This window comes from Labrus bergylta, chromosome 5 (assembly GCF_963930695.1).
Source record: "Labrus bergylta chromosome 5, fLabBer1.1, whole genome shotgun sequence".
NCBI classification, from domain to species: Eukaryota; Metazoa; Chordata; class Actinopteri; order Labriformes; family Labridae; genus Labrus; species Labrus bergylta.
The window spans coordinates 1532841-1560242 of record NC_089199.1 but is presented as its reverse complement, the minus strand read 5'-3'; the positions used below and the strand labels follow the sequence as shown (position 1 = coordinate 1560242).

The 27402-nt window shown below is 40.1% G+C and overlaps 1 protein-coding gene and 1 long non-coding RNA gene across 4 annotated transcripts in view; one reads left to right on the top strand and one right to left on the bottom strand.

Moving 5' to 3' along the window:
* The window catches only part of LOC109990106 (sodium-coupled neutral amino acid transporter 3), a 57526-nt gene that overhangs the window by 18109 nt on the left and 12015 nt on the right, over positions 1-27402 (bottom strand). Inside the window, exons 2-4 of one of the 3 annotated variants that reach the window (XM_020642092.3) lie at positions 5738-5973; positions 4261-4293; positions 75-168 (exon numbers count right to left, since the gene is read on the bottom strand). In XM_020642092.3, coding sequence (XP_020497748.1) covers positions 75-168; positions 4261-4293; positions 5738-5874 — 264 coding nt within the window. In that variant the 5' untranslated portion in view covers positions 5875-5973. Of the gene's footprint in view, positions 1-74; positions 169-527; positions 2448-4260; positions 4294-5737; positions 5974-27402 lie in introns of those variants that run through there. The other 2 variants (XM_020642093.3, XM_020642094.3) reach the window with 2 other exon arrangements.
* Positions 16605-26407, top strand: LOC136179197 (uncharacterized). Its single transcript, XR_010666400.1, has 2 exons — positions 16605-17128; positions 24273-26407. It is a non-coding gene; the product is annotated as an uncharacterized lncRNA (long non-coding RNA).

Here is a 27402-nt window from a genome sequence, read left to right as displayed (position 1 = left end):
TTCATCTAACAGTACCTGAAAGTATAGGCACGTAATTTCCGATACCATTCAGAATATGCTGTGTTTGAGCTTACATCTGTAAATTGTGGGGTCTTCTTGTTGTCAACACCTGAGAGGAACTCCTGGCTCTCTGGGAGGTTGGCTTCTGTGTTGTCAGTTCTGTGTGGACTAATGCAAAGAAATATTGTTAAAGAGCTAGAATTAAAAGTACCATGGAAACAAAAAGGACAAGACAGACTCTAAAACAGGCTTCTGAACATTTTGGCTTCTGATTTCTACCAAGGTCACAACTCTGAAACTGTTGATTATTACACATATTACACACATTCCTACGTAGCTGGTCGGAGAGGACGCTGGCGTGTTTGTTCACCGCTTCTCCAGCTAAGCCTAAGTGTCCACTACTGTTGATTATTGCTGTATTACTTTGACCTATCCCTCTGTCTCTTGTGTCTTATGATTTAACCTCAGTTTAATCCTAAAGGTTAAATCTCACTTTATAGATTCTTTTGGGCGTTCACATAGCCTACCTGTTGTCGGCACCTGTCAACGCCGGCTTCAGACCTTCGGCCCCTGACTACCGACTACCGGATCCTCTGGTTGTCGACAAAACCGGCTGATCCACCACTACTGGTAGCCCCTTCCTGGACACCCGCTGTTCTCAGTCTTTGCTGGAAAAACTGCCGTTCTCCACAAGCTAGCTCCCACGGCTAGCCTAGCTAGCCTTCGCTCCGGTCACTGAGGCTAATGCAGCTATCGTTAGCAACCGACTCGGCAGCCTCCCGTCTTCTACTTTCCGCCTCCACACAGTCATCCTCTACAGTTCGTCTGGACATCCTTCATTCGGCACCACTTCAGCCCCACTGACTGCTATGCTGTGGACCACCCTGACTTGCCTGTTACTCTGGTTGACAAGTCTGCGGCTACCGGCTAACAACTCCAGGATTAGCGAACCAACATCCCCGGCTGGCATGGCAGTGAAGTACTCTGTCTCACAGCTGCTCAAACTCAACAATAACGCCACTCCTGCATGCATCTCCGCCATTAAAACCTTTGGACTACTACGACGACCCAGATATATCCACAGAAGCTCCCGGCGCAAGTTTGTTTACTCCCGGTCTAGCCAGCATGGCCACTCCATCCCATCACTCTGGTCAACTGAGCAGACTGACACACCCCCACTACGTCATCATCACAACAACGAGCAGACGCGCTCTCCCTGTCTATGAGCCCTGCCTCGAGCTCCCCTGGACACAAACACCAAGCAAACCCAGATGAAATTCACTCTGTTTAACACCCGGTCTCTTAACAACAAAAGTGACATTCTCAATGAATTCATACTGGACAATAAAATGGACTTCCTCTGTCTCACTGAAACTTGGCAACAGCCCCTGGATTATCTCTCACTCAACCTGACCACACCAAATGGATACACATACATAGACAGACCACGCACTGAGGGCCGAGGTGGCGGCATTGCAGTCATACACAGACAGGACATAAAAACTAGCCTCATCTCCCTTCTTCCTGCTCCCTCATTTGAATCACTGGCTTTTAAACACTCTGGCACCACACAGCTGGTCATGGCTGTTGTCTACCGCCCTCCCAAGCCTAACCCATCATTCCTCTCTGACTTCTCTCATTTCCTGACTTCTCTCATTTCCTGACCCAGCTTTGTGCTCTCTCTCCCTCCATCCTTCTCCTTGTTGATTTTAAAATACACTTGGACTCCACAAACTCAACAATAACCACTGAATCCATCGAAATACTGAACTGCTTCAACTTAACTCAACATGTCAACTTCCCCACCCACAACCGCGGTCACATCCTGGATCTAGTCTGTTCCACTGGTCTCTCCATAAATCACCTCTCAGGCATGGATCTTACCATCTCCGACCACCTAGCTATTAACATAAACATTGACATTCCCACCACCCTGCCAAAACAAAAATGCTCAATCCACTTCCGCAAACTCAACACTGTCTCTCCTTCCGCTCTATCATCTGCCCTCATGGACAAAATGTCTGCCTTCCCTCCCTGTGACCTCACCGCTCCCTCTGACCTCACCGACTACTACAACCACACTCTCTCCTCCTGCCTCAACCAGCCAACCACCAATTAAAACCAAAACAATCTCCTTCACCCACTCTGCTCCCTGGTTCACTCCTGACCTCCGTCACATGAAAACCCATGCCCGTCAACTGGAAGGACTACACAACAAAACCGGACTCACTGTACACGCTCAAGCCTACAAAGATCACCTCCAACAATACAAAGATGCCCTCTCCCACGCCTGATCCACCTACTATTCCCATCTCATACAGTCTGGCTCCAGGAGCCCCAAATCACTATTCTCCACCATCAACAAACTCCTCAACGGTTCCCAATCTTTCACAGCAGACAAATGCACCTCCTTCCTGTCATTCTTCCAAACAAAAATAGACACCATCTACAACAACCTAGCCCCTTCTGTATCTGTCCCCCCTTCTTCCATCTGCCCCCCCTTAACCTGTCAGCCCCTGTCTCAGTTCTCCCCCATCTCCTCTGCAGAGCTTTCTGACCTCACAACAGGAATGAAAACCTCCACCTGCCTTCTGGACCCCATCCCCACCAGTCTTGTCAAGGCCTGCCTTCCTACCCTATCCCCACTCATTATCTCAACAATTAACTCCTCCTTCTCCACAGGTACCATTCCACCATCTCTCAAACTTGCTGCTGTCACCCCCATTTTGAAAAAACCTGGACTCAATCCTGACATCCCAAACAACTTCAGACCCATCTCCAACCTCCCCTTTCTCTCAAAACATCTGGAACGTGCTGTTGCTTCACAACTCAAAATCCACCTCTCTGCCAATGACCTCTATGAATCATTCCAATCTGGTTTCCGTTCCCACCACAGCACCGAAACAGCTCTCCTCAAGATCACCAACGACCTTCTCCTCTCCTCTGATGCCGGAAACCTCAACATCCTCATCCTACTGGACCTAAGCGCAGCTTTTGACACCATCAACCATTCCATCCTTCTCTCCCGCCTTGAAACCACATTCAACATCACCGGCACTGCACTCCCCTGGCTCAAATCATACCTCTCTGACAGATACCAGTTCATCAGCATCAACCACTGCAAATCCCCCACTGCTCCTCTCTCCCAAGGTGTTCCCCAAGGTTCAGTACTAGGTCCCCTCCTCTTCATCATGTAAATGCTCCCCCTTGGTCACATCATCTGCCGCCATGGACTCCAGTTCCACTGCTTTGCCGACGACATCCAGCTCTACATCGCCACCAAAGTCATCACTCCTGCCACTCACTCAATCCTCACTGACTGCATCACAGAAATAAAATCCTGGCTTCAAACCAACTTTCTCAAACTCAACTGCGACAAATCAGAAGTCATTATCATCGGCCCCAAATCCCTCATCAAATCCACCAACAACTTCTCCCTAACCATCGATGGCTCCCCAGTGCTCCCTTCCCCCCACATCCGTAACCTTGGTGTCATCTTCGACCAAACCCTCTCCTACAACAAACACATTAAACAAATCACCAAAACAGCCTTTTTCCACCTCAGAAACATCGCCCGCCTCCGCCCATCACTCTCATTCTCAGCTGCCGAGACCCTCACCCACACATTCATCACCTCCAGATTAGACTATTGCTACAGTCTCCTCTGTGGTTCACCATCCAACTCACTCAGGAAACTTCAATACATTCAAAACTCCGCTGTGCGTCTCCTCACACGAGATCACATCACCCCTGTCCTTCATGACCTCCACTGGCTCCCCATCCCCCAGCGTATCCACTTCAGACTCCTCATCATCACCTACAAAGCCCTTCACAACCTGGCTCCCCCCTACCTGTCTGAGCTCCTCCACCGACACACTCCCACCCACACTCTCAGGTCTGCGGATGCAAACCTCCAGTCCCCCCTCTGCAGGACCAACCTTCGGTCCTGGGGGGACAGGGCCTTCTCCATTGCAGCTCCCACCCTCTGGAACTCTCTCCCTAAAAACATCAGAGACTCCCCCACACTCACTTCCTACAAGAAATCCCTAAAAACTCATCTTTTCATGACTGCCTACAACCACTGACTCTCATCCTCTTCCCTTGACACTATTTCTATTTTGTATTGTTCTCTTAGTTTTTGCTTAGTTTTTTTTTTGTTGTTTCCTGTCAAAGCGTCTTTGAGTATTTAGAAAAGCGCTATATAAATCTAATTTATTATTAATAATATTATTATCATTATTATTATTACAGCATACATACCTAGCATTTTGGGCACTATTTGGTACAGTTTCCCTACAAGCAGTGTAGAGAGATGCCATCCATCACCCAACGAGAGCACAAAGTGGAAAAACAACACACTCAGTCATAATATAATACAGCGAGGTGACCATCTATAAATGATTGCCTAAACCCTGGAGAGATATTTTAATTAAACCATCCATTACATAGAAAAGAAGACACAGATATATCGATAGAAAACCAGTGACATGATAATGAGGCATTTAAGCCCACTCCATTATGAAGCACACATAATAGCACAATCAGAGTGCATGTAGGAGGTACATTACACAGAGAGATGAATGGACACACAGTCTTTGCAGTTAAAGCAATGCTGCCTACCAGCATGGACTTCCAGCTCAGGCAGAAGAGTGACACAATCAACATCATGACGCACGTATAATTACCTGCTTTTTTTATGAGCATAAGCAGTCATCTCTCTCTGATGTCATGGTCAGGATTGGAAGGTCAAATGCTGTTATAATGACATACTTCTGTTCCAGGTTATATGTTGTAAAAATGTAGGGTATCTGACAAATAATTATCATTTCCCCATTGCTTAAAAAGATAATTTTAGTGTTAATGATTTATTAATAGCCCTTGGTAGTGTTTCATAATACAACAGACAAGGCACACATACCTAGCTAGCCTTTCATAAGCTAGTTAATATCTTGCTAATATTGTGAGCTGAAGTGGTTGAATGCTGGTATTAGCTTTGTTTTATTGTAGCTAATGGATTATCAAAGATGTTGAGAAGAGAGATGATTTACATATATTTATCCAGTCAACAACCATGAGCACAGCAGTAAAACATTATATCAGAATGTGAGCTTTTGAACCTGAATGTGACAGCAAAAGGAAAACGGATTGCTGAGTAAATATGTTGAATGGATACCTCCACAGAGGTAATGTCTTAATAATCAGCCAGGCACATGCAATGACATTCATTTCCCTTGAAGTTGTGTTACCACACAGTCTGTAATGTGTTTTGATGCCTGTGGGAGAACAAGCGAGGGCTGAAAGTGACACATTAAGACGACAACTTAAAGTATACAGTATCCCTCGCTTGAATAGTTTCAGTATGTGTACAGAGGACGTTAAAACGAAAGAGATCCCTGGTTTGATTTTCTCTTGGTGCACAAAATGGAAAATATTAAAATGGCATAAACAAAAATCCTATGCACTATGTCTTTCCCTGGTGGCTTTTTGCATATCTAGTATTCTATATTTGGAGAGGTTTTGAGACCTGACACTCACTGAGATTACAAAACTGTCAAGATGCTTCACATAAAACGATAAAACGAGACGCTGATCTTAATTGATCTCATTATAAGGATAACAAAGCAATAGAAGTCAAAGGTGATTCTTAATTTCCTGCCACAATAAGAACCTAAAGTGAGAAGAATTAAGAATATGTTCCTTAGAGATCAACATGTAAAGTATTAAGAAGTAAACTTACTTTTCAGCATCTGCTGCAGGGGGTGTCTTTGCGGATGCTGTGATCTCCTCCCCAGGTTCGTGGCCTTTTCCATTGGGAATAGCGTTTGACTCTGCAGGAGCAGTTTCCACAGTCTCAGCTGGGTTATCTTCACTCATATCTGCTCCAGTGATAATCAGCCTTTTGAAATGTGTAGACGTCTGATGTCAATGTTTGAAGTTCTGGGAGAGATAAGTTCTTATTTTTAAGGCAGGGACCTGTGAAAGAAAAGAAAGGCTCAATTAGAATTAAAACCGCAAGCGGTGATGAAGGGCCCTCGCACCCCTGTGCATGTCGGGGTGTGTCGCGACCGTGGGAGTGCAGCAGCAGTGGAACGTGGCTAAGCAGCAGACCGTGCAGTCCGATTTGTGTAAAAGTCATACTATGGTATGCTGAACTAGGCAGCGTAATGAAGATCACAGAAACTTTTGACGTAGAGCAGTTCAGGCTGGCACTGTCATGATAGCTATGAAATATGGAGCAAATTGAGCATTGTGTTGTACTTATTCCTTGCAGTAGGGGGCGCGATGGTTAATGTTGACTATTGTTATGTCTATGTGTTCAGAGGCCAACTCTGATCATACTTATGTAATTTGAAGTAGATCAGACAAAGTATATAGGATGTAGTACTTACTCCTTACAGGAGGATGCGCTATGGTTCAAGTTGACCATTGTTATGTCATTGTGTTCAGAGGCCAACCCTGATCATATCTGTGTAATTTGAGGCAGATCAGACAAAGTATATGAGAGTTACAACCACTTCCTGTTTGACGGCGAATGATGCATCCGTATGGCGAGAGCGTTGGACGTAGGTGTTTGAGCTTGAAAGTGTTGTATGGCCAAGGTGTTTGAATGGTCCCCACCAATTCTGAGCGGGAAATTAGCTACCTTGTAGCAATGGCTAATGCTAACTGAGAAGCAGTAACTTCCTGTTATCTACAGGTGGCACTGTGACTAAGCAAAAAATTTAAATCATGGAAGTGTTCAGAGCAGGCCCCGTATCATGTATGAGAAACTTTAATATGATTGAACACTGCATGGCAGAGATATAACCATTTACTTTTTAGGCAAGTTGCCAAAATGCACATCAAACTTTGAACGCACGCCATAGCCACGCCCTTTGACGAAATAACATGCAGAGCACAACGGGATATGTTGATCACTAGAACACACTGACACTAAGTTTGCATCCAACGGCTGAACACTTTCGGACTAGCTTTATTTTTCCCTTCTGCCAGTCTTTATTTTTATACATCTGTTTATGTATTTCAGTTTTACTTAAACTGTATTTCCATTTTCTTTTCTTTCTTCAAAAACAACATTTTATCCATATTTCAACACAATATGCACAGATATATACATAAACTTATACTTGTCATTAATTACATGCAAAAATTGTCAAAACTGCAAAATAAACATTTCTGTGTGTTATTATTCTTTTCACAAATATAAAATAATTTGGTTCTGCTACTTCTCGTATTAAGAGCTTCTTATCAATGCAATACAGTTGCAAACAGGTTTCCAGTGTAATTCTCGCTTAGCATTATGCTAACAAATAACATGGGAAATCCCATAGAGAAACGCTGACTTTTTACATGAATATAAGTACAAAATATGAAAACGAACAGTCTTCATGAACCCACGGTTACTTTAAGAGATATGCAGGAGCTTTACAAAACTAGCAAAAGAGCATGGGAGCTAGCTAAAATATTTAAATCATGGATAGTCACCAAAAGATAATTTAATTTTACAGCTCTTATTTAAATCATGGATGTGTTGAGCTAAATCAGCCTCTCTAGTCACCACAAGATGGCAGCATTGCCTTAATTTTAGAGTGGGCCCTGTAGCCTATCGTGCATGAGACATTCGAAACTAACTTGACGTTATTAACCCCTCTTCCCAACATGATAGCATGTCATGTTTGGTACCAATGGATGCAATGGATGGATCGTGGACTTTCATTATTACCTGTGTATCCCCTCTAGCTTTAGAATTGATCCCACAACGCCGTCTGAAAAATAGTAACATTTGTGTCAGCTGAGGAGCTTATGTCAAACCTCGTGATTTGAGCACAACTTTTATTCTTCAACTTATCTACTTTCATTTGACACCAAACTTGAATTGGTCAGATAAACGCTATCGGGCGGACGCTTTCAAACAGGTACCCTGTAAATGGTGAAAATACAGACTTTTTAGACATTCAAAAAATCATAGCGGACTTCCTGTTGAAATTAGACAATGACTTCCACTGACTTTTTTGTAGGTCTCGGCCTGCTCTAACATGTAAAAAAGATTAATGTATGTAGGCAAAAAAATCTATTCGTAAAAATCAAAAGGGGGCGCTGTCGAGCTAATTTGCAAACTTCGTTCATAAAAACGCCAAAATATCAAATTTTTCGCCGGACCCAATGACCATGCAAATTTTGCTGAGTTTTCGCGCACGTTCAGGCCCTCAAAAGTGGCCGCAAAGTGGCGGAATAAAAATAAAAATAATAATCTTTTGCATTCCAAGAGGGTCCTACGCACTTGTCAGTGCTTCGGGCCCTAATAATATTCAGTCATGAAACATGTATTCTTTCCTTTTGAAGAGACAGAGAAGTTCATGTTTATTTGAATATAATTCCCTCACAACACAGTGAAGGTAAAAGGCAGCAATTTAAAATAACTTTAACATTTGACATCTGACTCTTAAGTCATTAGTTAGGATCAGCTGCAGAACTCTAAAGTCATTGGTAGATGCAACTTGGAGGTGATTCAGAACGTCATTAACATTTTGAAAACACATGGTTATGAAGAAGCCTTATTGAATAATTGTAGAGAGTCAAACTGAATCAGATATCGACAGACACGTGCAATGGTTAGAGCAATGTGTTTTCAACAGTAGGAGACATGTGGTGAGATAAAAAAGGGGGCCACCCTGAGGGCACTCAAGTGAGTCTGTGTCTTCCTTTAGGTCCAATCGGTACGCGACTGAACACGTAAACACTTTATGAATGCTGACAGAGGAAGGTGACAACAGAGATGTCAAGATGAAGCACCAACACAAAATTCTCTTCACAGCTATTGAATAAAGAAAGAGATTAAATTGTTTTTTTGCATTTAAACACTTAAATTGAAAAGCTCTGAGTGACTTTAAGACTAACAAATTATTTCAGTTGTAACCTAAAGCAAAAAAAACACCAAACCCTACAATGTAAAATTATAGAGTTGACATTGAATTGATGTCTTGGCAAACCCCATCAATAATTGACTCATCAGCTGACAGCTCCTGCTCACAGGACACAAAGCGTTGTGCTAACTGTGACACACTGGGCTGTGCATCAGGCCTCCTGGGTATCTTGTTGTGGTGCCTTAGCTGCCATGCTGGCTTGTGGGGCCCAGTGAGGCCCCCCCGTGACATGTATCTCCTGGATGCCGTCGACCAAAGCCTCCTATCTGGCTGTCGCTAAATGACCTCCTTTGCTCCTCAGCATAAACAGCACTGGAGGCTATAATGGAGAGCACGTTGGGGGCCACAGAGGAGGAACACATTCAAATGGTTGAGCATTGAGATAAATGGAGAAGAACCAGCTAGGACCAGCTACAAACCAGTTCTACTCATCATTGTGCCACCATTTTTCTGCTTGTCACTTTGCTCTTGGTTTCCTCTTTCATTGTGGAGGGTTCAACAGAGCAACAATGCTCAGGGTTTTCTGTACCACCATTTTTGGCAACCACTCAACTGACCCTATTCCCTCAGGCTGCTTCCGCTTCACAGCCTGCCCTTTTAAAAGTAGCTTTGTGTGATATAATTTTAAACACACCAAACTAGTGTGAGCTGAATAAACCCTGGTCTTCATCGAGCAGCCCTATGAACCTACCAACCACACTGCTGCGAGCTTCACTGCACAGCCAGGCCTCTCGGTGTCTCTGGCTAAAGCCAGGCAACGTGGTTGGCCAGCAAAGCACAGTGCACAATAGCGCATGTTGTGCCGTTTCCTGGGAACGGGTTGGAGAACAGTAGAACTATTGTGCCAGGCATCATTATACGGCCGGGGCCCTCTTTGGCTGCAGTTCGCCGGGCCACTCGAAGGGCTGAAAAGGTATTTCACTGGGCTCTAATTGAAAAGACGCCACCTTGAATTCAGCAAATGCCAGTATCCTGTATGCATGCACAGTTGTAGCAGAGATGCTGACGGTCGCAATGGTAGAGGCAGGGCCCCATCTCATGGGACAAATCACCGCACAGAACCACACTGCCACTCCGATAGTCTACAAATCACAAGGAGGCTGGAGGAATCCATTCAAGGACAATACACCATGGGCTATACAGCTACAAGGGTGCCTCTTCAATGGCCTCGAGCAGTGGAGCTTGAAACAGCAGACCTGATTGGACAGAGTTGTACGATCATTATGTTCAATAACAAAGGAAATGCATGACATCCATGGACATAGTTCAGTGAAAACAGAATATTCAGTGAGAAGCTTTTATTTTTAGAAAGCTTCTTCGCCAGATTGGAGCAAACTGAGGTGAAATGGAGGTAGCTGAAACGCTTTGGGGAACATGCTCTTTTGAAAGTAGGACAGGATTTTGGCAATCATATACCAATACTGATATGAATTATTTATACTAAATTAAAGAAAACTTCACTGAAACGACAGCTAGTGTATTAGGATCTTAACTATAATAAATATTTAGTGCAAATAACCAAGAACCAGTGGTCTTTTGCTGACATGCAGAGCTTATTACATAATAACAATAATAATACAAAAATAATTGCATACACATAAATTGTTAGAAAGAATCAGTATGTGGTGTATGGAGAAGAAAATAAAAAAAATAGAAGAAACACAAAAACAATTGAATACCAGTTAGCAGAGCACCATTGTGGCATAAAACAGAAGAATAGTTATCTGCTCACCCAAACTGACATCTCTGTAGTCTGTAGACATTATGTCATCCCAATACATGTGCCACTATCTGTATAAGCAATTCAGTTGACTTCAATACATCTTGAATCTTGAGCAGAAACACAGTTAAAAGGCTGACTTTCTTGTTTCAGATGCCTCAGTGTGACTGAAAGTTCACTGTTAGCTATTTCCATATAGATCATATGATTATTTAATATGTCTATTGTCCCAACATGAAACATAACAGAACATGCACAAGCTGACAGGATGATAGACAATCTTTCTCTACAGTTAAATTGACTCAGTAGTGCCATCTGGAACTGCAAAATATTTATATATATATTGAATAAAAGAAAATACAAATATAAAAAACAGCAGGACAGGATGGAAAAGGGATTATCATCAAAAATCCCCACTGATCCTCAAACTTCCTCTGAAAGAGTTAAAGCTACATTGTGTTTCTCTCAGTGGGAGTAAATGAGTCTTTTCACAGCTATGTTTATTCAAGCCCTCGTCCAAAACATCACCTCAGTTTGCCAACACACAGCGAGTGTGTGCAGGCTCTGACGTGAGCAGCTCTGCTCAGAGACGTCATCCCACAAGGAGGCATCACTGCTTGTTATTCCTACACTGATACCTGAGCACTGCAACACTGTGCATGCTGATTCATCCTCACTTACTGCTCTGCATGCATGTTTGTGGCTCAGTCGGAGGGTGTTTCAATACACATGTGGCAGTGTGTGCGTATACAGTGACTAATCTCAAACTGTATTAGCGCCTCCTCTGTCTCTACTTGATGTCATTCTCATGGGCCTCTGGTGGGATAAGCCGTCATAATGGAGTCTTAACTGTCATTTTCAGACACTTAATCAGTTGAAGTGCATGTGCAGTCATTGAGTGTCATTCAGGGTCAGGGGGCAGAACTGGCACAAAAAAACCACCTCGCTGCTATTTTTCAAATTGTAAGTGACTTTCATTGGATTCCACCCATGTTAAGATTTGCAGGCCCATGGGTCCAGGTTTGAGGTTTACATTCCATTTTGGAAGTCTAATTCTAAATAACTAATTTGATCAAAATCCAAAAGAATTAGTTAATGCCCCCTACAGGCCTGAAGCGTTTCTGTTTTTGCATCTGGGTATCCAGATGTGCTGCATTTATTGTTTATTTGTTTGGTTTTGACTCTGCATTGTTTATGTATTTGCAGTGTGATTGCTTTTAACTAAGTTGTTAAACAGCTTTCTATTTGACATCTTTTACTTTCAGCACATTACTAGTGCTCCCTTGTTCTGGGTTTTGCATGTGTTTTTGGAATTAAATAATTCCCTTTCTGAAACTATGACAGACAAAATTTAAAGTATGTCCCTCATCATCCCATTCTGTTTATGAACAGGAAGAGCTTTCCTCCAGATTAAAAGATTACACATAGCCCACAATCTCTCTGATGAGCAGCTAATAGATCTATCAGAGAACGTTTCATTGTAAAACACAGTATTAAGACTTTGGACCTCTGACAGCAGAGATGATAGAATAGATCAGATTAGGGTCCATCTCGCTAAAGCAGGAAATCAGGATCTAACTGCTTGGGCTACTCAATGTAACTTTTTTTTTTTTCCCAAAATATTGTTATTGAAAAAAATACAAAACGATACTTCCAATCACAGAATTTTTTTTAAACATATATGCATATGTACACACAGTCACATAAACACATATAAAAACAAAAATAACCAAAAAACAAAACAAAGCAAAACAAAAATACTCTGATAAGAATGTAGAAGCTGGTGGCGCAATGGTTAGGGCACGCGTCCCATGTATTGAGACTCTCGTCTCGAGCAGTAGGCGCAGGTTCACTTCCACCCGTGGCCCCCTTCCACATATCATTCCCCACTCTCTCTCCCTAGTTTCCAACTCTGTCCACTGTCCTCTCTCTGCATTAAAGGCACAAAAAGCCCAAAATAAATCTTTAAAAAAAAAAGAATGTAGAAGAAAATAATTAAATTAAATCACAGAGTAGAGTGTAATAAACAATGCACAACCCCCCACCCACGCCCCCACTCAGCGCATCATGACCAACACACATATTAATGGTTATTTATGCAATACAAAGGTGCAACAGTAGCAGGCACACATTCAATCGGGTAGTACCTCTAAATTAGTGAAATAGGAAATAAAGGCTTGCCATTTGTGGAAAAATTTGACTGTACATCCTCTCAACGTGTATTTAATTTTCTCAAGTTTTAAAAAAAACATCATGTCTTTGAGCTACCGGGAGATAGACGGATATTTAACAGACTTCCAATGCAACAATAAGGAACGTCTTGCTAGTAAGGATGTGAAAGCTATAACGTCCTTTTGTGTAGAGTTAAGTGCAAATAAGAAGTCAGGAATCCCGAATATAGCAATCAGAGGACAAGGTTCGAAATTTAACCCAAGAACAGTGGACATAATAGTAAAATAACCTGCCCAGAAACCTTTCAGATCAGGACAAAGAAAAAACATGTGGCTAAGGTGACAAGGAGAGCCATGGCATTTATCACATTTGTCTTCCACTTCCGGATACAGTTTAGATAGTCTAGACTTAGAGAAATGCACCCTGTATAAGACCTTAAATTGGTTAAGTCCAAGACAAGCACAAGAGGTGGTAGATCGTATCCTCTCTATGGCCTGTTCACAGGTTTTGTAGGTAAAGAGGAATAAAGTAGAGCAGGAATAGAAGATCCCCTACAGGATGATAGTTCCAATTTACACCAAGAGGATTCAGGATATTTTAACCAGTAGCAAAGTTTATGGATGTGAGCAGCCACTAAGTCTGCATCTCTGTAGTAAAGTTTTATGAACCCTAGGTGATTTCCCACCCCAAATAAAAGAACAAATTATCTTATCCAGTGAATCAAATAAATATTTTGGCAGAAAAAGAAGAATTGACAGGAATAAAAATAGAAATTTTGGTAAAATATTCATTTTAACCACAAGCCAATTAATGAAAGGGGGAGGTTACCCCATCTTTGAATATCGGATGTAATCTTTGAGATAAGGGGAGTGAAATTAGCAGATGCAAGGCTAGATAAAGAACGAGTCACATTTATACCTAAGTATTTAAACCCCAATGGACTAAATTGAAAAGGTAAATCTGACTGTTGAAGATGACATGCTGCAGTATTAATGGGAAAACACTCACTTTTCCCCAAATTTAATTTATAACCCGAAAAGGTGCTGAAGTTCTCCAGAATACTTAAAATAGCAGGGATAGAAAGTGTAGGATCGGTTACATACAATAACAAATCATCCGCATACAGCGATAATTTATATTCAATTCCATTACAGGTGATTCCTTTGAATAAGGGGGAAGATCTTAATGTAATAGACAGAGGCTCGATAGCAATAGCAAAGAGCAAAGGTGACAAAGGATAACCTTGGCGACGTCCACGTCCAAGCGCAAAATAATCGGAAATAAACATCATTAGTATGGACACTGGCTTTAGAGGACAAATAGAGGAGGCAAATCCAAGAAATACATTTATCACCAAATCCGAATTTCTTGCAAACAAGTACTCCCACTCTTCCCTATCGAATGCCTTTTCAGCATCTAAAGAAATCACAAGTTCAGGAAGTTCAGCCGAATGTTTTGAGTAAATTGTATTAAAAAGTGTACGGGTATTAAAAAACAATTGACGTCCCTTTATAAAACCATTTTGCTCTTTGGATATAACATGAGGAAGCACATTCTCTAGACGGGATGCAATTACTTTAGCCAACACCTTTACATCAGCATTAAGCAGAGATAATGGTCTGTATGAACCACAGGAGGTTGGATCTTTGTCCCTTTTGAGAAGGAGAGCAATAGTGGCTTGTGTCAAAGTTGGTGGTAATGCACCACATTCTATGGATTCATTAAATACAAATAAAAGTAGCGGTGCCAATTTACCAATAAATGTTTTGAGAAATTCAATCGGCATTTTGGGGCTTTGTTAGATTGCATAACTTTAATTGCATTTGATACTTCTTCAAGGGAGAGTGGTAAGTCCAGTTGCCTGGCAGTATTAGTATCAATGACAGGATTAGAAAGGTTCTGAAGAAATTTGTTCATTTTAGTGTTGTCTGTAGGAAATTCAGATTTATATAATGAGGAGTAAAATTATTTAAAAGTAGCATTCATTTCCAAGGGATCTGTAGTAATAGTGTCATAAGTGTTTTTAATACTAGGTATCAAACGGGAAGTGGCCTGTCGTCGTAACTGATGTGCCAGTAACGACCCGCCTTGTCGCCATGTTCATAATATGAGCCACGCCTACGTAGTAACAAGCGCTCTGCCTTTTTAGTTGAAATTAGATCGAATTCTGCTTGCAAATCCAAACGCTGCTTAAGTAGTTCCGGAGAAGGGTTCAGTGCATATCTTTGATCAAGTTCATTAAGCCTAGCATTAATCTCTTCATTAGAGAGAGCAGAGTAAGAGATAATTTGACCTCTCAGGTAACATTTAAGTGTCTCCCATAGCAATGAAGAGGAGTCATTTTGATTGAAAGACAAGAACTCATCAATAGAATTTGAAATGAGTTGAGAGTTGAAATGAATGAGAATTCTTTGTCTGCCAAAAGAAGAGAGTTAAATCTCCAAAGTGGTGGGCTACGTTTATAGGTAGAAAGTTGAATATCTAATAATAAAGGTGAATGGTCAAATATTACAATACCTAAATAGTCAGAAGAATTTACACATGAATAAAGAGTAATGTCAATAATAAAATAATCAATCCTAGAATATGAATGGTGCACCTGGGAGAAGAAAGAATTTTTTTTAATAGAGGGGTTGCGAAATCTCCACGGATCAATAAGACCATTCTGTTTCATAAAATCAGAGAATGTTTTAGACATAGCAGATTGAGTCAGATTACGAGGATTAGACCGATCCAGGATTGGATCAAAAACACAATTTAGATCCCCTCCGAGGATCAGGAGGTGAGTATTCAAGAAGGGGATGTTACTCAGCAATCTGTTAGCGAATTCAACATCACCAAAGTTCGGGGCATATACATTTACCAACAAAACCTTTTACTGCATTAGGGTACCAGCAACTATGAGGTACCTGCCATTCCTATCAGCGATAACATCAGTGGATGAGAACTGGACTTTTTTGTTAATTAAGATGGCGACTCCTCTAGCTTTTGAATTAAAGTTTGAGTGGAAGACTTGACTTACCCAAGGGCAATGTAACTTATGGTTATCCTTAATATGAAGGTGAGTCTTCTGTAAAAATACTATATCAGAGTTTAAAAGTTTCAAGTGTGTAAAAACCTTAGATCTCTTAACAGGATTACCCATACCTCTGATATTCCAACTAATAAATCTGAGAGGTGTGCCCGACCCAGCAATGCTGGGATCTATATTGCCATTAACCATTTAAATAAAAAACAAAACAAAAATGCAATTGGACATTGAGCGCCGAGGTGGGACACCCTCCCCCCAACATACCCCTAAACACAAATACACCCGAAGTCCCCATATAACCACAGAACAATAGAGACAGCGGTGTTTCCCACAATACCCAAAAGTTGTCCACAATGTTGTTTGAACAACCCGGAGACTACGCAGAACAAACTAAAGTAAGAGAGAAAAAGAAAAAGAAAAAAAACTCCCGCCGATCTCAACACTATTTAACAGAATGCGCGCAATGATAAACACGTTAAATTGAAAAAAAACTCACATTACAAAATATTGTTGTTTTTGTACATAGATGTTTCCACATAGATCAGATGGATACAGTAAAGTGAAAATGTAAATTAACAAATAACAGTAGGCCCTAAGTCCTGTACAAATAGATGCAGAGAGCATGAAATGAGGTAGTGCTGATCTTATCTGAAGTACAAAAATACAAAATATGGTATAGCCTTGTTATATAACAGTATCCAGTAAAATTGAAGGAAAAAAGTGCCTGCTATAAACAAACAATAGTGACACTAACTGTTAGTACGAATTTTCATGAAATTCATTAATCTTGTAACTTCGTGAAATGTATTAATCAAGTCTGCCTACCACCTGTTAACACTCCTACTTTTAGGTGTCTGAAGCTGTAACTTATATGAGTGAAGCACCTAAGTAGTAGCAGATCTATGTTTGGATAGGAGCCAAGCATATGTTGTCAGCAACTGTTTGCTAGACAGAGAGTCTACAGTTGTTACGTATACAAATCAGTGTCATGTCATCTTTATTGTTTTATGGTGATGTACCCAAATGGAAAGGAATTTGTGGGTTGCACCTTTTTGACAGAATATAAGCAGCACTGTGAACACTGTTACTTTGTCAGCACTTTGTCAGTCAAGTGATTTGGAAGCATGCTTGTTTGATGAAGTTGTCTGACCTCGGCCGATTAAACGGTGTTATAATCTCCAGTCTGTTTCACGATTTCTTCATTGGATTTATACAAACAGAAACAACCCCCACCTAACAGTGGCGTCAACGAACAGTCGACAGTGATCACTTCAGATCCAGGTAAGCAAATCATCTTTCTGCTTACCTGGAGGAAGTATTGTTTCTCTGTTAAAAGACCTGTTGGGAGCTGTTTCTATAATTATAGATTTATTTCATATTAAGATTGGACATATATATGTACACTGCATTTGATTTTCATTCAAAGTGTTACATTTCTGGACTATATGAGGTATAAAACTGCTTATGTCATTGTTATGTTGTCTATGTTATACATGGTATTACTAACACACTCATTAGACGACTTTCTGATACGACTTGTTCTGACATTGGGTGATGGAATATCTATGTGATGTTGTGAAAATTTCTATGAGGAACATAGAATAATCTGCAGTGTGGACACTGGCAGTGCTGCAAAGGTTTGCATGTTTTAAAACCTTGGTGTTAAATTTATTTATAAATCAGGGGACTAGCGCAGCTAATACTTAGCTGTAGGGGTAGGCTTGCAGAATAAAAATGCGTAGAAACCCTTTGTAAAATTGTATCAATTAATGAGAGAGTGATAGCAGCTGATGATTTTTATGGAAAAAGGATTTTATGGAAAAAGTATCGATACAGAAATATATGGAAGAATATGGAATAAAGAGAGTCATTTATAGCAACTTGCGAACTGAATCAAAAAGATTGCAGGCGGATCTTTTCAGGGTCGTAGTGTTGGCTAATTAATAAAGGAAATGGATAAAATGACTGACGTAGGCCTAATATGTGTTGCTGGTCAACTGTCTTGTCTTGTCTTCGTTTAAAAGTCTCGAGCAATTGCAATTTTGTTTTTCATACTGTCCAGAAAACTAAATTAAAATTACAAATTGTCAAAACCAAATTATTATCTTTTTTCTACAGACTGATATTATAGCACAATTTATACAAGTGCACGTTATATATATTAATTTGTTGTGAATGCATGCAACTACTAACATTGTTATTTAATTAAATTAAAGTACCGGTACATAACAAAGATAATAAATTTAAGATTTAAAAAATTAAAACATTTAAAAAAAAAACTAGACAAAATGTGACACGTAAAACTTGCTTAATCATATTCCATACAGACCTATCTAAATAAATCCAAATTTAAGTGAATCATACCATCATGGGCAATGAAAATAGTAAAACCTCAACATGCAATCAAACTGTTATCAAAAATAAATCTGAACTTGATTTGCCAAGAAAGGAACGGAAAGCCATGAAGGCCTTGTTGAAAACCAATCCGCATTTAACTTTGCTACCAGATAAACCTGTTAGTGGCATGACTCCGAGGGAGTGGATCCAGAGCAAAATAGGTTTTTATTATGTAGAACCATATCTGAGCTCTTTGGCTGCATGGACTGATAATCGTTATCCCATAGAAGGCAGTTTTGATAAACGGAAACTGGATCTAGTACGTGGTTACTTGATTGAGAACACTTCAGTGTGTGATCCACTGTGGGATAAAGACTACATGTTGTCTGTATTCGAAGCTTGGGATTTGATGAGTTCTCAATGGCCTGGTAACATACATACTAAGGATAAAAAGAAGCATAGAATTACCAAACACATTGACGTTACAATGTTGCAAACTCATCCAGACGACATACAGAATAGTTGTCGTAGTGGTACAGATGAACAACATGCAAAGACTTCAGGAAATGACAGATCAGATATCACACACAGAGCTGTTGCTGCATGTCAAGCTGAGGATGATGACATTTATGACTGGCTGTTTGCATACTCTGCATTGACTGACACAGGTCCAAAGAAAGATGTCTTTACTCGGAATATCACTCCTACGATTGTGTTTCCATTTAAACAGATGGTGTCAAATGAAATGAAAGCCTGGAGAATGCAATGTATTATTGCATGGTTAAAGAATGGCAGAAAGGTCTTTGAATCTATAGAAAGAAGATACTGTGGTGACAAAGATCTCATTATCAGGGAACAAATGAAATACATCAGAGAATGTATTATGAGTGAATTTAAAAAGATCTTTACCGTACTGAAAACAGGTCAGGATGTAGATCCTGTAGCTAAGAGACTCTTTTGTGATTTTGATGCTATCATTGCACGATTCCAAGCTGAGCGACAGGACCGGATTGACTTTCAAAAACCATTTGATTCAAAAATTGTGCAAGGCATTCTTTCTACCGTTTCTGACAGCGATGTCCGTGAGGCATATTTGAAATTCAAACAACTTGTAGAAGAAGATAAAATAGGAGATCAAGCTAGAATGAGTGCTAATGAACCAATAAGTTCTACAAACATCAATGCTCCACTTGTAGTTTTTGACGACAAAGTCATCAACAAACCTTTGACTTTGGTTGATATCTCTAGAATCACTCAGGATGCACCACCGCCATTAACTAATCCAAAAGGATTTATCAATTGGTGGAGCTCTTTGTTGACGCATGGATCAATGTCTGGGAAAGATCTTCGCTATATCCTTTCTACTTTAATGCCTAATATTAAAATAGATACATTGATTGATGAATGTGATACATTAAGCTATGAACATGACGGTCCTTTAGCTGGTGAAGTTGAATTGGAAAAAAAGTTTCCATGGTTGACTAAACAACATAAGGACACCCACATTCAGGAACTGAAAGATTTCTTGCATAAGAACGCAGCTCAAGATAGAGATGTTACACAGATCTTGAATTGTAAACGTAAACCTAATGAACCAATGTCAGATTATGCATCCAGATTTCAGAAATGCTGGAAAGAACAAGCTAAATTAGAAATTTCTGACAAAGAAGATCCTTTCTTCACTTCAATGCTTTTGAACGGCATAGGCGATCAATCAGCATATACTCTAAAATTGTCCGCACCAAACGTGTACTCCTTGAGTCCAACAAATCTGTTGAAGAAAATTAGAGAATTAGATGCTATAGGATTATTTGGCACAAATAAACCTATAACGCAAGCTGTTCAAACACCTTCTGAGACAGATGGACAACTCATAGCATTTCAAGACTACACTCAGAGAGGTAGAGGTGTTAATAGAGGTTACAACAACACAGCACAAATGAGACCACCCATGAATGCACAGGGTGCATACCAATTCTCTCAGAGAGGAAGAGGATTCAACGGTGTCAACAGAAGAGGCAGGATGTTTAGGAACATGTCAGACATATGTTCTTACTGTTCACAGAGGGGTCACTGGGCCAGAGAGTGTAAATTAAAATGGCAAAATGAGAGTCGAGATGCAAGAGGATTTCACACTCCACAATCATCCACAATCCCTCATCAGAATGCAACTGTTTCCTATCAGACAGGTCAACCAGTTTTTGGTGTCAACCAACAACAAACATGGGAAGAACATGCAAATAAAACAGCTGATATGATATGGAGAAAATAGGACAACCGACAGAGGGACATGGATGGTAACGTTAAATTCCTAATTAATGTTCCACAATTTCAGATTTCTAACACACCTTCTGACATACCGCAATTAAGTTTGTATGTTGCGGGTAAAAAGATTCCTTTTCTAGTTGATACTGGAGCAACAATATCTTGTTTGAATAAAAGGGATTTGATATGTCCGATAACTTCAAAAACCATCCAGTCTGTCGGTATCACGGGTGTCCCACAAACTGAACCACTGTCCATACCATTAAAAATAGAATTGGATGAAATACAACTTCATCATTCATTCATTGTAAGCTCTACTGTTCCCATGTCCTTATTAGGGCGTGATTTATTGAGTAAACTCAATGCTACTATTATCTGTTCAACTGATGGTGTTGAAATCCATATACCAACAAATAAAGCATATCAATTATTTTCGGATATTATTCGTGAATCACATCAAGCTACATCTGTTTTGGTAAATGTTGATTTTCTCAACAAGTTATTCACAATGGAAGGACTAAAAAGGTTAGCAACATGTCAGGCAGCTGTAGCAGCTCAGATTTTGAAGATGAAGCCTGTTAATCAACCATTTTCTAATATAAGGATTGATCAAACTCACATGGAAGAAATTCCACAGTGCTTTTATATTTCTCCACATGGTATTTTGTTGTTGTGGAAAAATGCATCTGGAATTATTGAATTCTTTGTGTGTGCGATTCAAAACAATTTTACCGACCTTGTTTATTTGCTAAAATCTTGTTATCAACATCTTGATTTAACTCCGGATAATGAAGAACAAAATAAAGACTATATCATTTGGTCGTATGGAGATAAACCAACACATTTCTTCATAAAAGATTCATCTAATAAGATCAAACCACAAATTCAAATTGCTGAAACAAAAACGAAAATCTTGTTAAAACCTCCTTCAGTATTGACTTCTGTTCCATCTGAATTATGGGCATTGCATGCTAATCATGTAGGACTGTTGAACGTCCCACCTTATGAAGCTCACATTGACTACACAAAATATCCAGTCTATGTAAAGCAATATCCATTATCTAAAGAAAAAGAAGAAGGAATTCGACCAGTTATCGAAAGTTTATTACAACAGGGAGTAATTATTAAAAGACGTTCACAAAATAATACACCTATAAACCCAATCTTGAAACCTGGAACTAATAAATATCGATTCACACAAGATTTAAGGAAAGTTAATGAAGCTGTTTTTCCTATGGCACCGGTAGTACCAGACACAAACGCCATTTTGGCAGCACTTCCAGCGGACTCTAAATGGTACACAGTTGTAGATCTTTGCTCTGCATACTTTTCAATTCCTGTTCATGAAAACACACAGGATTTGTTTGCATTTACCTTCAAAGGTGAACAGTATGTATGGCAAAGGCTACCCATGGGCTTTATTGATTCAGCCTCTGTCTATTCGGCTGCAGTTAATGCACATCTATCGCAACTGGTCTTACCTGGTCCATCATCGCTATTGTGCTATTGTGACGATATCATGATCGCATCTCCTACAGAATCGGACTGCATACAAGATTCTTTGGCACTTTTGACTCATCTTGCTTTGGGAGGACATAGAGCATCACTTGCAAAACTTCAGTTTTGCCTACCAATGGTCAATTATTTGGGATACGTTCTAAAGGATGGATGCCGATATTTATCCCCTGACAGAATAAAGGCTATCATGAACATTGAAAGACCACAGACAAAATCAGGGATGTTGTCATTCTTGGGACTTGTTAACTATTGTCGAGCATGGCTTGCTGAATACGCTACACATGATTCCATCTTGCGAAAGGCTACAATAAAGGAAGCTTCTGAAACAGTACGATGGTCTGAAGAAATGAAACATGCTTTTCGTCACATTAAATTTCTTCTTTGCAGTGCACCAGCACTTGGACTTCCAGACTATAAATTGTCATTTCATTTGTATGTTGCTGAAGATGGACAAGTTGTTTCTGCAGTGTTGGCACAGGTGCACGGCGGTGGAATGAGACCAGTGGCGTATTATTCAAAAACCTTACCAATAATAATACAAGGCATGGTCCCATGTTTACGAGCCGTTGCAGCTGCTGCCATAATGGTCGAAAAATCACAAACTATAGTTCTTGGTCATCCAATGATTTTACATACATCTCACACAGTAGATATTATTCTGCGCAATATTACTACACAACACATGACTAGTCAAAGACGTAGTAATTATGAACACATTCTAACAGGTACACAGAATTTGACTATCTCAACTACAACTTGTACAAATCCAGCGAACAATTTGAAAACATTATTGCATGGTGTTCAACCTGAAGAAAATGATTATGTACATGATTGTATGGAATTAATCAACTCCACATCAAGCATTCGAGCAGATTTACAACAAACACCGTTAGAACATAATGATCTTGTTCTATATTGTGATGGATCCTCAATGCGTCCAAATGATAATACTATTCTTTCAGGATATGCTATTGTCAATGATCAAGACCGTTGTGTGGAAGCATATCGGTTGCCATCATTGTCAGCACAAGCAGCGGAATTGATCGCATTAACTAGAGCATGTATATTAGCTGAGAATAAAACAGTTACTATTTACACTGACTCTAAATATGCATTTTCTGCCGCTCATGACTTTAGCAAAATATGGAATAACAGAGGTTTTATAACAAATGCTGGAAAACCAATCTTGAATTCTGAATTGATCAAGAATTTATTGACAGCCTTAATGCTACCAGAGCAAATAGCTATAATTAAATGTGCTGGACACTCAAAAGGTGACTCAGATATAGCTAGAGGAAATAATTTAGCTGATCAACATGCTAAAGATGCAGCAATGCATGCTTCTTTCCCACCTTGGTTGAATACTGAAATGACTGTTACGACAATTTCTGATCCACCTTTTACTATTACGGATTTGATAACGTTCCAAAATCAGGCTGAAGAGTCTGAAGTCACATTGTGGCAAGACAAAGGATGTTGCAAGGATAATGATGGCTTGTGGAAAGATTTACACGAACGTGTTGTATTACCAAAACTAGCTTACGACACTCTCATTGCCTATGTACATGGAATAAATCATGTGAATTACAAAGCTATTACCAAATATATTTCCAAAATATTTTATGCAATAGGAATAGAACAACATGCCAGAGCATTTACTCAAAGATGTTTAATTTGTGCTAGATGCAATCCACATGTAAATCCACCTAAACGACAACACTTACTTAAACCAGAGGGACCCTTTCAACAATTGCAAATTGATTTTACACACCTTCCAAAGGCAAAAGGTTACGCATACCTTTTAGTGATAGTAGACAGATTTTCAAAATGGCCAGAGGCTTTTCCCACGAGAAAGGAAAATGCTCAAACAGTAGTCAAGTGCTTAATGGAACATGTTATTCCTAGATTTGGTATTCCTCAAGGCATTGACTCCGATAATGGCACGACGTTTACTTCTAAAGTAACTAAGCAACTAGCATTAGCATTGGGTATTAAATGGACTTTTCATATTCCATATTCACCTCAAAGTTCTGGTCAAGTTGAACGTACTAATCGTACAATAAAAGATAAATTGATTAAAATTCATCAGTCAAAACAAATGACTTGGGTAGATGCATTACCATTAACCCTATTATCAATTAGATCTATGCCTAACAAAACTACTGGACTGTCTCCACATGAAGTATTAATGGGTCGACCATTTCCTCTAGGTGTTATAATGCATGAAAAACCAGCTATTGATTTGACACAATTACAAGAAATACAACAGACGTATGTTAAGCATTTGTTTTCTTTTGTCTCCGAGTACTCCAGACAAGTGATAGAGTCCCTTCCCTCACCAGCCGAGACCCCCATACATGCCTTCCAACCGGGTGACCAAGTCCTAGTGCGCAGCCTTAAACCAAAAGAGGGCGAGCCACGCTTTGGACCACCCACACAAGTACTCCTAGTGACGAGAACGGCAGTCAAAATCAAAGGACAACCGCAATGGATACATGCATCCAGGGTCAAGGCTGCCCCGCAGACTGTAATGGAAGCTGTGGAATCAGAGACTGTGATCCCGTCAACATTGGAAGCAATGACGTCGCACAACCTCTTCCTGAACAAGGGAAGTACAGACTGATTCACATGTACAAATATTTCAGAAAATGTCTTGTTTGTAATCTCACAATGATATTTGGGGCAATAACATTCTATTTGTTTGTTTCTTCTTTTCTGGACTATGTCACACCTACTCGAAAATACCAGGGACGCAGCTTTACTCAAGAGCCATACATTGAAATGGGCATGTTAAATCATACCCCGGTCAATCTACTTATATATAATAACTTAAAACCTTTGGAAAATTTCTTTGATATGTTCAAAAATAATCCTTTAACTGCCTGGCTTTTGAGTATTGCTGTACCCCTTTTTACGATCATGATAATAGTTTCTGTTATCATGTGTTGTTGTTTTCCTATTTTTCGTGCATTGATTTTAAGATCTGTCAACTCAGTTACTAATTTAACTATGGTTCAAAATCCTGTTAGGAACGTGGCCTTCTACTGCCCGCCGGTGACGGTGCCCAGGGATCCCCACCCAGACAGTTCTGAATCAATCTCCCTTTCGGACTCTAACTCTGATTCATACATCAATAATGTGGACTGAACAAGGATACCCTGCACCTCAAACTCTTACATCACCAAAATAGGATGATGAAGATGTAAAGTTAACCCGGACAGTAGAAGAGAATACCACGCCCTTTGCCATGGAAGTATTGGGGCTTCATTACTTCATTATTTCATTATTTTATTTTTTTGTTTAATAAAACACTTTTCTCCTGTTTATTGGGTAGACAGGAAGGTTAGAATTATATTTCTTTTTGCGCAATAGGTAAGATTTCTTTCATTTGTAGTTAGCAAGTGTTTTTGTTTGTTATTTTATTTTATTTTATTTTATTTATTTTTGGAGTACCCTGAGGCTTCCACGACAGAGGAAACATTCTAACATGCAAATTTGAGGAATTATTTTAGTTCTTGGTAATAACTATAACATAAAAAAAGAGGGATGTGATATATAAGTATTAGATTTTGATTTGACTGTATGGAATGTTTTTGATTTTGTTTTAGATGTGCTGTGACTCACCATAAAAAAGAAAAGAAAAGGCAGAACATGGATTGGGTTTCTCCCTAAAAGTCAACAATCAATTAAATAATATAGGGTTTACCACCTGTTCTGTTTAGTCGGTTAAATACGCAGGAGTTCTTTTCATCCTAATTTCTTTCAAAATAAAGTATTAGAAATAAGGTTTTGGACCCCTGTAAGAGAGTTTATGGTCTATGAGTTGTACCTGTAATTTCCAACCACTCTTAAAACATTTTTATGTTATTCGAACAATGATAAAATGATTTTGAAGTCTTATAGGTACAAGACAGGGACCATACTCTGGTAGAAGGTGATGGTGAGCGCCTTTAGGAAAATTAAAACTTTTTCTCCCCTAAAGACAAAAAAAGATTAAATAAAAAAGGGTGAACTGTTAGTACGAATTTTCATGAAATTCATTAATCTTGTAACTTCGTGAAATGTATTAATCAAGTCTGCCTACCACCTGTTAACACTCCTACTTTTAGGTGTCTGAAGCTGTAACTTATATGAGTGAAGCACCTAAGTAGTAGCAGATCTATGTTTGGATAGGAGCCAAGCATATGTTGTCAGCAACTGTTTGCTAGACAGAGAGTCTACAGTTGTTACGTATACAAATCAGTGTCATGTCATCTTTATTGTTTTATGGTGATGTACCCAAATGGAAAGGAATTTGTGGGTTGCACCTTTTTGACAGAATATAAGCAGCACTGTGAACACTGTTACTTTGTCAGCACTTTGTCAGTCAAGTGATTTGGAAGCATGCTTGTTTGATGAAGTTGTCTGACCTCGGCCGATTAAACGGTGTTATAATCTCCAGTCTGTTTCACGATTTCTTCATTGGATTTATACAAACAGAAACAACCCCCACCTAACACTAACCTAGTTAGTGCAACAAACCAGAAAACCACCTAATACTGCACAGGCAGAGAATTGAGGCTGGTGAGTCCAAAAACTCTAAGCGATAATAGAACACAGATCTGAAAAGCTATTGGAGCTCACCCAGAAATCAAGGTTTTGACATGGCTTCTTCCGCTGAAACATAGTCCTTCTCAACACCGTTGTATGTGATGTGAAGTCTTGCTGGATGAATCAGACCATACCGAGCACCGTCAATGCCACAAAGTTGGCGCCTGACCTTGTTGAATGCAGCCCGAGCCCGAGCTATCTTGGCAGTGTGGTCAGGGAAGACTGAGATGGTCAGGCCATTGACTTTAATCTGTCGGAGCTCTCTAGCGCGGCGTAACATGTCAACACAGTCACTGTGATCATGAAATCTGCACACAATGGCTCGTGGACGATCACCAGGCTTGGGTTGGAGGGGCTGGCTCCTTTACCAGATCGAACGCTTCCTTCAGTAAAGCGGCTGCAGCAGCGGTGGTACAGGTGTCAGGACCCTCCGGTACCCCCACTATCCTAATGTTGTTACGCCGTGATCTAGACTCCAAGTCTTCACATTTATTTTCCAGCTTGGCTACGTTATCGGTGAGGCACTTGATAGTAGTTTTCATCTGGGCGATATCATCGCTGCACTCGGTGAGTGCGTGCTCCATCTCTCCGCCGTACCTTTTAGCTTGGACATGGTAGCATCGGTAGCAGCTTTATCATTCGCTAGCTGTGTCTTCACCGCTTGCAGGTCGAGCTTGATAGTAGACAAAACATCCCCGAGAGTATCCTGGAGCTGCTTTTTAAAAATATCAGCAATATCCTTCCTCAGCGAGGCCAGCAACTCGAGCTTGAGAGCAGCAGTGTCAGGATTAGCGTTCGTCGAGGCGGCCTCTGCAGGAGCCGACGGCTCACTCGAGGATGTGGCC